The sequence below is a fragment of the Carassius auratus genome, chromosome 38 (genome assembly GCF_003368295.1).
Source record: "Carassius auratus strain Wakin chromosome 38, ASM336829v1, whole genome shotgun sequence".
NCBI lineage: Eukaryota > Metazoa > Chordata > Actinopteri > Cypriniformes > Cyprinidae > Carassius > Carassius auratus.
In genome coordinates, this window is record NC_039280.1 from 4,275,289 (window position 1) to 4,286,113 (window position 10,825).

Sequence of the window (10,825 nt, forward strand, 5' to 3'; positions counted from 1 at the left end):
ATGCTCTGCTTGTTGAGTTGTTTGTCGTGAACATATAAATATTGGTATATATAGGGCCAGTCCATGTCAGGTCAGGCTATTGCTAAGGCTGATTTAAGGATGAGATTCTAATATTTTTTTTTTTATTTGCCTCCTTGAATTATTCATTATTTCTTGGTCAAGGGGTATGGTATTTCAAGCATTATGATTGCAATCCACATTTAAATTAAAAGATGCATACACAAACTTGTTCACTTTTCACATCAGTGGAAAAATTTCATTCCAACTGGTTCAGAGACTCCTACTTAGGGTAAAAATATGCAGATATTTCATTAAACCTATTTCATTGTGTACCCATTGATAAACAGTTATTGAAAGTTTAACACCACCTGCATTCCTTTTTTATGAACTAAAATGATGTAGCGGTCAATGCTGCATTTATTTTGTACTTAATTCCTTTTCACTGTCTATTTCGCATATCTTAAGTTCAGTGTTTCTCCTCTTCGTTGCAGTAGCAGAAAGCCTAAATCAATTGCTCACTTGTGTGCTAATGAGAGATCAATAAACACTGCAGCTCTCCACTTCCAAGAGTGTTCACCTATTTTCCCCAGAAACCGTCTCATCAGATTCGTTTTCTACACCACATGTAGCACATCGAAATTACTGCATACCAAAGTCCGCATGACAACGAATAGATTATGGAATTAGCAACTGCACACTGCGATCACAGGGGGGCTAAATTGCTGTCTGTTTAGGACACAGCTTAGCAGGATTAGAATTTTTCATTAAACCATAAAACAAGCAGACAGTCATTAATTATGGCTGAGCATTCAAGATCAGTCATTGGCCAGGTTACATAGAGCTGAGTAGATTTAATTTAGTACCAGGCTTCTGAGAACTGTTTCCTAACTGTTATGCAACCCCTGGCTCCCCAGCAAGAGAGCAAAAAACAACCGTCTGATGCCAGCCGTGATCGCCAAGGCCTTTACCTCTTGAGAAATGAAAGAAAAAGAAATTAAATTCCACTTAAATGTCAAGGCAAGCAACTATATATGTATTCCACAGATTGCAAATTGAATTACTGCAAACGGCCAAAGCCTTATACCTCCACATCAGCCTGGAACTACGACGAAAGCCCAAAAAGCGTGAATCGTGAACAGCCAGCAGTGCTTGTTCTGTGTCACATTACCAATGCAAATGCAGCAGAGCTACAGCATTATTCATTATTTACACAACGCACTGACAGACGGTCTGATTGATGGACGGTATGATTTCTCAACATCGGTCCCTGAGGAACATTTACAGTAGTTGGAGACCCCATTTAAAGCAGATGTAGAGCTATATTTAAGAAGAGGTCGGTCAAGGTCAAACACAAGGTCTTCTGTGGGTCGGGTCAGGTCAGGGTGGGATGTTTTAGAATGCAATTCATTGTTTTGACTCTTCAAGCTTAACACACAGCATAGAAAAAAATAGAAAGTACTCAGAAAACAAACTTAAAGAGACAGTTTACCCAAAAACGAGAATTCTGTAATCATTTATGGTGTCAGTCCAAACGTGACTTTGTTCAGTTGATTTATTTTCTTTCTCTACATTCAGTGAAAGTCATAAAGGTTTGAAACGACACTAGCATGAGTCAATGATGACAGAACTTTTTCATTTTGGGGTAAACTAACCTTTAAACCTTTTCCCTGAACTCAAAGCAACTTCTGTAATCCAATTAAGTTAAGCAATTATGGCTCTTATGAGATATAGTTCTTATGAAAATGTATTATTTGTTAAGTTACTGTCAGAGTTCCCCAAATATTTAGCTTGAGGTTCTAAGTTTTTAGATTCATAAACATGTTTAAAAGCAAATATCATTGGAAGTCCTTCACAGAAAACTTATTTCTGTGAATTTCTTTAAACTCTTAAATCAGACTGCTTGCAGCTGTTATTTTACTGATATATTAATGGCTAGCAATCAAAAAATCATAAGAATGTGACAAAGTAAAATAACATTCCTTCATTTCTGCTTTCATCACAAATCTTGCTAAAAAACTGACAGAATGACAAACCATATAAAGAGTTTGCTTGGTAAATCTTTATATATATAACTTTGGAATGAAACTGGCCCACACCAGAACCACTCTGAATATTTATATACTTACCACCTCTCAACTATAGAGCAGCTGATTAGGTCAAAGCCAGAAACATCAGAGTTACTGTGGACTGCAAGACAACACCCCAGTAAGGGAGGAGAAAAAGAGAAATCAGACTGTCACAACCTTCTTAAGGGATAATCCAGGCTGGCTGGCCGCGGCCAAAAGGGATAAACTGTAATGCTCTGCTCAGAATTTGAGCATGTAGTTCCATGAAGAGTGTAAATATTTTTTTTTTTTTACTGATTAACCAAATACTTTTTTATTTTTTTATTTTTTTAAATGTGTATTTATGACTAATTAGACACACTGGGGATTGTCAGTCTCTACTAAAATGCGAGTTCTGAGGGATCTGGAGCAGTAAGCAGATTGAAAAGTGAGGATATGCACCAACCCAGAGCATCAGCGGAAAAATTTAATTGGATCTGCACTATTAGGAAAAGACAGTTTTGGTCTGAAGAAATAATGAAAGAACACAAGTGTATTTCAAGAAAAGTGAATGACTGAAAGAAGGGAAAGAGGAAGTGAAAGAAAGAGAACAATGGCTTGTTCTCTCTTTGTTAGCTTGTGGTGTCAAAATACATAAATCAGCAGCAGGATGGATCTCAGTACAGGCTGTCTCAGTGTTTCCCCGTCCATAATCCCCCCCACGCATAAGGTCAAGTTAATTTCATAAAATTGTATTGTCTTTATAGTGCCAGATCACAACAGAAGTCATTCAAGGTTACCTTTCCTATAGAACAGGTCCTTGTTCTATATAGCCTTATGTTTAGGGTTGGGAATCATTAGAAAATTTACAGTTCCGGTCCTGCCTAAAATTCCAATTCCATTAAAATCAATAATCAAAAAAAAAAAAAATGTTAAATGAAAAATGCACAATACTCAACTACTCAATGCTCAATACTGTTTATTACTTACTGTCAACTTAATTTAAAAGTTGGCAAAGTCAAAATTCAACATGTTTTACAGTATACAGATCATAAGTAGGGTTGGGTATAGTTAGACATTTTCCGGTTCCAATTATGGTTCTATTTGAATGAACTATTAAGGTTTTTTTTTTTTTTTTTTTACTATTCTACAATCAGTGAATGTAGTGTTGCTGGAAGGTAGTAAGTAATGTTGAGTAATGCTAGTCCATCAATCAGCATATGCTTTAAAGTTTATTTTTTTTACACTAACAATAACATTTTACTTTTCAAGCAGGAATAAGATGGTTGGCCAAATAATGACTTGAGGGCTTAGACACTTGTTTATTTCCCTAAATTAATGAAATATAAACTGTTATACTTTTAACCATGTACAGGTGCATCTAAAAAATATTAATATCATGGAAAAGTTCTTTATTTTTTGCAATTAAATTTAAAAAAACAAACTTTCTTATATTCCATTGTACACAAACTGAAATATTTCAAGAGTTTTATTTTTTAAATACTGATGGTTATGATTTACAGCTTAGGGGAAATTAAAATACAGTATCTCAAAAAAATGTAATATTTATCTCAATCCAAAAAAGACATAAATGTTCAAGATCTTCAAAGCAGGTTTAATTACGCACTCAATTCTTGGTTGGGGCTCCTTTTGCACAAATTACTGCTTCAATGTGGTGTGGCACAGAGGTGATCAGCCTGTGGCACTGCTGAGGTGTTACTGAAGCCCAGGTAGCTTTGATAGCGGCCTTCAGCTCCTCTGAATTGTTTGTCAGATGTTACTCATGGTCATCAAACCACTTGGAAGTGCTAAAGTCCAGGTGCTAAAGTCCTGGGCAGGTACTAAAGTCCTGCTGGAAAAGAGAACCAGCATCTCCAAAAAGCTTGTCAGCAGATGGAAGCATAAAGTGCTCCAAAATCTCCTGGTTGATGGCTGCATTTACTTTGAACTTGATAAAACACAATGGACCAACAACAGCAGATGTCAAATCAACTCTTGACTTCAGAAACTTCACCCTGGACTTAATGGAGCTTGGATTCTGTGCCTCTCCAGTCTTCCTCCAGACTCCAGACCTTGATTTCCAAATGAAATGCTAAATTTATTTTCATCCGAAAATAGGACTTTGGACCACTGAGCTATAGTCCAGTTCTTTTTCTCCTTACCCCAAGTGAAATGCTTATGATGTTTTTCTGGTTCAGGAGTGGCTTGTTTCAAGGAACGTGACAGCTGTAGACCTTTTCCTGAAGACGTCTTGATGCATTGACTCTGGCTTCAGTCCACTCTTTGTGAAGCGGTCCCAAGTTCTTGAATCAGCTTTTTCTGAAATTCCTCCCAAGGCTGTGGTCATTCCTGTTGCTTGTGCACCTTTTCCTACCATACTTTTTTCTTCCAGTCAACTTTCTATGAATATATTTTGATACAGCACTCTGTGAACAGCCAGCCCTGTCAGCAATGACCTCCTGTGGCTTACCCTCCTCATAGAGAGCGTTGATGATTGTCTTCTGGACAACTGTCAAGTCAGTAGTCTTTCCCATAATTGTGGTTGCATGTTCTAAACTAGCCCAAAAGGAACCCAGTATTTATACTCAAAATTAAACAAACTAATCAAGCTCAAAATTTAATATTGTAATAATTTTTTGAGATACTGAATTTCTAATTTTCCTAAGCTGTAAGTCATAACCATCAGAATAATAATAAAAAAACTATTAAAATATTTTAGTTTGTGTGCAATGAATTTAGAATCAAGAAAGTTTGCTCTTTTTATTAAATTAGACAAAAATTAAGACCTTTTCCATGATATTCAAATTTTCTGAGATGTACCTGTATACACACACTCCATAAAGCCCCTATTTTACAAATAATGATACAGTCAGGAGATAGTATGATAGTATGATGAGTGGTTTCCACATTTTTCCAAACTAAATAATCTAACACTCATACTTAAATAAAAATAGCAGTCTATTTATTTAGTGGTCCAAGTTGAAGTCAGTATGTATATTAATGACAATATGGGACAAAAATAATGTTATTTAGTGGCGGCAGGTGCTGCGTGCATCCGGTACAGTCAAACAAAACGATGTGCACAGTTATAAAATTCACGAGTGCGCATACAGTTGTGGAAAACAATGTGTTTGGGCAGTTAAAGATACACACGTCTGTGGAGTGTGCGTCATTGGAAACAATGTGTTCAATAATTAAAGAGGCAGGGCCGCATTTCTGTTATTTGGTTTGTGACACCCTTTACAAGAAACAGTGCAAAACGATTGTTTAAATAGGAATTCTGCATGTCTCTGTGTTAATGAATGGCAAAGATGCAATGTTTTGTTTACTACTTGTAGTGAAGCGCGTGACACTTCCAGTGATATTAAATGTGCAATAGGTGATTGTCTTTAGAAGAAAAATTTGTTATGTTAGAGGAAAGTCTCTTCACATCCTGATAGAAATCATTAAGTTAAGTGGTCTAAACGTATTTATCTGTATTTATTTATATATTCTCTAGAAGGCGTAGGACCAAGAAATGAATATCCAATCAAAACGTTTTAAATAGCTTTCCTACCTGCCTGTCAATGTATGTATCTGCATACCTCTGGATACGTCATCAGCACGTTCATGCACACTGTGCTGACTGTACTTTTAAAGTTTTCTCGCCGGTGTATGAAACATGATGTAGCCCATCGGTTCCCAATTCCAGTTAATTAACACACCTGATTCAGATGACCAACTTGTTAGAAGTGAGCTACGTGAATGAATAGTGTTCCAATCGATATGACCCCTTCACCGTGTTTATTGCTCCCCTAATCCCTGAGCAGGGGTTCACTTCACTTTGGAACATGGGCTGGAATTGGGAACCGCTGATGTAGCCTATTGTAGTAATGTTGTCTCTGGAATTCTGGTCTGTGAGCAAAAAGTGCGTTCAGGGGCATGGCTTTGCACTGCGACTACAGGGAAGGTGGGACGTTCGCTTTCAGTGCTATCAGGCTAATGTTAGCATTTTACAAGATCTTCTATTGCACTTTTAACCTCTGCTGTCCCACTAGAGGAAATACTGTAAATACATCAAACACCTCTGCAGAACTACTCTGAGAGTCACTTCATGAGCATTTGAATAAAAATATCCTCATACCATATACACACAGAAAGAAATTCACGACAACCCATCAAAATAAAAGTTTGGTTTAACTTGAAGACATTGTGGCAGAAATATTTTAATATTGTTCAGTAGAATTTACGTAAAAGGCTACTACTAATAATAAAATTATTAAAACCTTATTTTTAAAGAATAATCATAGAATATTTCTTCAATGTTTTAATTGTAATATTAAATCACCTTTACCCCCCCCCCCCCCAAAAAAAAAAAAGAAAAAAAAAATCATTTTCATTAATTAAATGATAAATTAAATTAATGTTTTATGCCTTAAAAATATAAATGCATCATACAGAATTTTAAGCAAAAAACATATAAGGCCATTGTAAGAATAAATGAAACTTGGTTGTATGCTTTCAAAAAATGACACATACTAAAACTGAATTTGGTAAGAATAAAACATAAGGTTGAAAAAAAGGAAAAAAAGAATCGACAACCCCACCCCCACCAAGGCGTAAACCTAGTGGAAACACTGTGTCTGGTACCAAGCTTGCATACAAGGCCTTTGTGCACTCAAAGAAGAAACAAGCCACAGGACATAAGATAAAAGTATAGATCATAAATCAACCATTCCTCTGTCAGGAAGGATACTTCAAGAACTCTACAATTTCATCATAATATACAATCTATGAATCAAAACATCACATTTGAAAACATCTTTCTTCAGAATAGTAGCACTATTTCTAGTTTGAGTTCTGCAGAGCTTACTTTTAGTCAGAGAACTCAGGTGTTAATTAGCAGCTTTTACTTTCCTATTAAATGCAGTGCAAGTTAAACAGCACGCAGCTTCAGGAAGAATCCCACAGCCTTGGCTTTTCAGGAAGAATCCCACAGCCTTGGCAAGCCACACAACTCAGCACTTTTCTCCTCCAAGAAATCATTAGCAGAATATAGTTGGAGAGAAAGCTACACATCAGGAGGAGAGTCTGATATTCCTCCCTATTGTTCTGCACACATTCACATGGTTTGTTCTCCAATAATGTACACTGCAGCTTTTCTGATATGAAAGCGTCTGTACACAAAGCTATGTATCCATTCAAAGTATCCATTCAAAGCAAATTCATGTGTAATTTATAATTCACACCAAGAGGATACAGACCATTTTTCTTTAATCTGACAGGATACAATAACTTAGATTAGCATTAGGTAGCTAAAATAGCAGTTCTAAAGCCATTAGTCCTACAGAAACTACTAGCAAGATCACCAAGATGATGCTACAAAAAGGAACAAGAGTGACAAGACCCAGCTGAGATCTTTACCAGCACCTTGTGGTGTGTGTTTGAAGGTTTTTTTATTTATTTTTTTTATTACCGCTGAGGTGTTTATGAGTCTTATGCTGGGTGTATGGATGTGAATGTAGTTTACTGTAGGAGTTGAAACTATTTGCATATGTACAGTATATATCTGTGTGTGTAATTCAAGAACATTTGTGGGTTGCGACATTCAGCATATGTGCCAAGGTGGCCACTATTTACAACTGAACTGATAATGCCTTTAAAATTCCAATTAAGATCCTAAATTTGAAATTAGATATTAAACAGAAGCCAGAATTGCAATTCAAATTTGAATTCAAGTAAAACTTATTGAAATTGAAAGAAACCTTTATGGTTTATTTTAAACTAGAAAAGCAAAGTTTAAAATAAGGAAATTATTTTTCTTTGTTGAAAGTTATGATAGAGGAAACTGTAGGAACATAAGAAACGGGGGAAGAAAGGGCTTTTCTTAATCCTGCTCCTTCTCAAGTGCTGCTGACTCATACTTTGCCACTCCACTCACCTGCGTGCATATGGCAAATACAATGGTGTCCACTCCTGGTCCTCCTGGGCAGCACTGTCTTCTGGCTTTTGCTGGGCCTCTGAGCTTTTTGGTCTTTCATTGATTGATTACAGTGTTCCCTCAGCTGGGTTCCAGAGCATAAAATATGGCTTCAGAGGCACAGATACAGAGGCTGATTGATAGAAAGCAGCTAAAGCCTACTAAAAATCATGGCCCAAGAGGACCAAGACTGGACACCACCGACCTTTACCAGAGATGAGATGTTCTGCTCTAGCCAGACACTAAAGCCCCTGCTCTATCTGGCCATGGCCTCTCCTAAACTGAGCAAAGCAAAACTAAACTAAATGAAGATCATGGCTGGCTGAATTGGAGGGTTTAGTGCCTGGCTGGGAATATGGGTTTGCTGGCTTCAGGATGAAGGATGACCATCCCTTCTGCATGTGGTGTACTCAAATGGGACTCCGTATATATCTCACTGTGGGTGCTACAGCAGGCTCCAATCGGAACCACCGTTCATACCGCTATAGATGCTCCGGTGATGAGGGGACATCTCCTCTACGCCCGGCCTCTTCTGTGCCACCTCTCGGCCGGGGCTGCCAAACCTTCCATGCTGATGCCTCAACAACTCAGGGCTCCCAGATATGACACGGCCCTTCTGTAGGTGCTCCGGTGTCCCTGATAGAAGCTGTTTGGGCTCTGGACTCCCACACACACTTCCCATGCTACCACTGTGCTTCTGGAAAAGGTCCGGGCTGCCAGGCGGCTGAGAGGACACCAGTAAGTGTTTTGAGAACTGCTCTGGGCTGCCTCTCTTGCCAAGTTTCTCTGGACTGAGACCCCGCAGGCCCTTGTGGTCTGGACTGGAGAAGGACCCGCAGCGAGACCGGCACACCTGGGGAAAGGTATGTGCTCCATACTCCTGGCTGGTGCTATGTCTTCGGCTTGTTTGCTCGGGACCCTTTGCCTCCTCCCCTGGGCCTGGCTTATGTAGGTGGTCAGGACTGCCTCCAACCGGGCCACCCAACAGCTGCTGCTTATGGGTGAGATGGTCAGGGCTGTCGGTGCTGCCCGCGCTGGAGGTACTGCTCCCGTCACCTACATCCCTTAATAGGCCAGGCCCAGGGCCACTAGCATGAGACAGGCTGCTCTGACTATCAATTGAACTCCTGCAGCCGACTGGTCCCCCAGTACCCACTGACCCGCCGGTACCTCCACAGCCCTTCTCCTCATCCAACATTAGGCACAGTTCTCTCAGTTCAAGGTTCTCCCTCACCACTTCCTCCTGCCTCTGCTCCAGCTCTTTCAGCTTCTGCAGGTAAAGTGTCACCTCCTTACGCATGATCCCTGCGCTGTAGCGGCCCAGGCGCTGCCACTCCCTCGACACCTTTTTCCCTTTCTGCCGGTCGTCATCCAGAAAGCAGCAGAGGTCCCGCAGCTCCTGGTTGTCCTCTTGCAGCTTCTGATTCACCTCCTGGAACAATAAAATCTATGACTCAACGCTGATGTCTAAGCAAAGCCAGTTTGACTGATGAAAGTAAAGTTAAACAAATGCTGACATCAGTGCTGCACAACAGAAGACAGAGTATGAAGAAAACAGACAACACATATTCTAGCATAATATTCTAGTCAAGTTTTTCAATATTGGTAGGAAAAAAAATTGAAATATGTTAACACTATTAATAACATGTAATATTCATAATATTAATGTTAATTAATAATCTAAACCAATATTTTAAATACAAAGGTTCATTTATAATAATATTTTTTATGTTTCTGTGTGTGTGTGTGTGTGTGTGTGTGTGTAATAATATCTAAATAATATATTAATTATTCTTAATACAAATATTTTAATGTTATTGAAATGGTTGTAACTTGACTTTTCAGGATTTACTTTACACAGGGCCTACTTTACACATCTGACCAAAAACAATTATTAGTTTTTTATTTTATTTTTTTCACCATAAGACAAGTGTTGCCATGTACTGTTCTATTACAAAATTGCATTTAAGAGGCGCCCAGGGACCTTTAGCCCAAATATACCTCATCATAAAGAATTGTATCTGCAAGGAGCTACATATGAAAAAATGTGAAGATAAAAAAAAAAATTAGTGCTAAAAAACTAAAGCTAGAGCTACACAACATTAAGGTCAGAGCTGATCAGCTCTAACTGCTGATTCTGTCAAGGCCACAGAACGCTTTGAAAAAAATATACATATATTATAGAAACATAATAAAAAAGAGTCTCGCCTTACCTTCAGCCCCCGTATTTCGTTGAGATGCTGCTGAAGTCTGCGGTTCACCTCTCGGATGAGATTGCTGTGGTCCACTATGACGCTCATCTTCTCAGCTTCGGCTCTGCGGAGCCGGCGAACCAGCTCCTCCTTGCTCCATTTCAGAAGCTCCTCATCCGTAAGTTTGGAAAGGTCTTCTGAGGGACCTTCTGCGCTCTTGGATATGCTCGACTGCAGCTGAGGCAGGGTGGCCTTTTCCATTCTCCCGAGCAACTTATTGAAGTGCTAGGCTATAAAACAAATCGCCGACAGGGCGGTCAAATCCTTCGTTTGCACTTCACTGCAAATTCCCTCTTGTTAGGATATAATTTTTGAGACTACCATTTTAACGATAACTGTTCTGTCCATGCTGTCCCTTCTGAATATAGGGATGCAGCCCTAGAGTACCGGCGAATACTTCTCCTCCTTATGCACTTGCTGTACGGGTGGACCCTCTGTCTCTACGGCAGAGACTCGGTCCGTTTCCATCTGTCCGTGAGTATCCTGTCCAGCTCAGTGCGGTGCTGAACCCGCGCATGAAGAAGGCGCACGGCGGGTGGCTTGTGTGCGCAGGGTGCGTGACAGTAGCC

At 39.1% G+C, this 10,825-nt stretch overlaps 1 protein-coding gene across 2 annotated transcripts in view; it reads right to left on the reverse strand.

Moving 5' to 3' along the window:
• LOC113056699 (coiled-coil domain-containing protein 85A-like) overlaps nucleotides 1–10,819 on the reverse strand; it is a 29,293-nt gene extending 18,474 nt beyond the window's left edge. The window contains exons 1-2 of one of the 2 annotated variants that reach the window (XR_003277743.1): nucleotides 10,218–10,819; nucleotides 7,966–9,436 (exon numbers count right to left, since the gene is read on the reverse strand). Coding sequence is in view for 1 of the 2 variants with exons in the window: in XM_026223513.1 (XP_026079298.1) it covers nucleotides 8,485–9,436; nucleotides 10,218–10,457 (1,192 nt within the window). In the remaining variant the exon portion in view is untranslated. The remainder of the gene's footprint in view (nucleotides 1–7,965; nucleotides 9,437–10,217) is intronic. The other variant, XM_026223513.1, reaches the window with a different exon arrangement.
• Nucleotides 10,820–10,825: the final 6 nt, after the last annotated feature.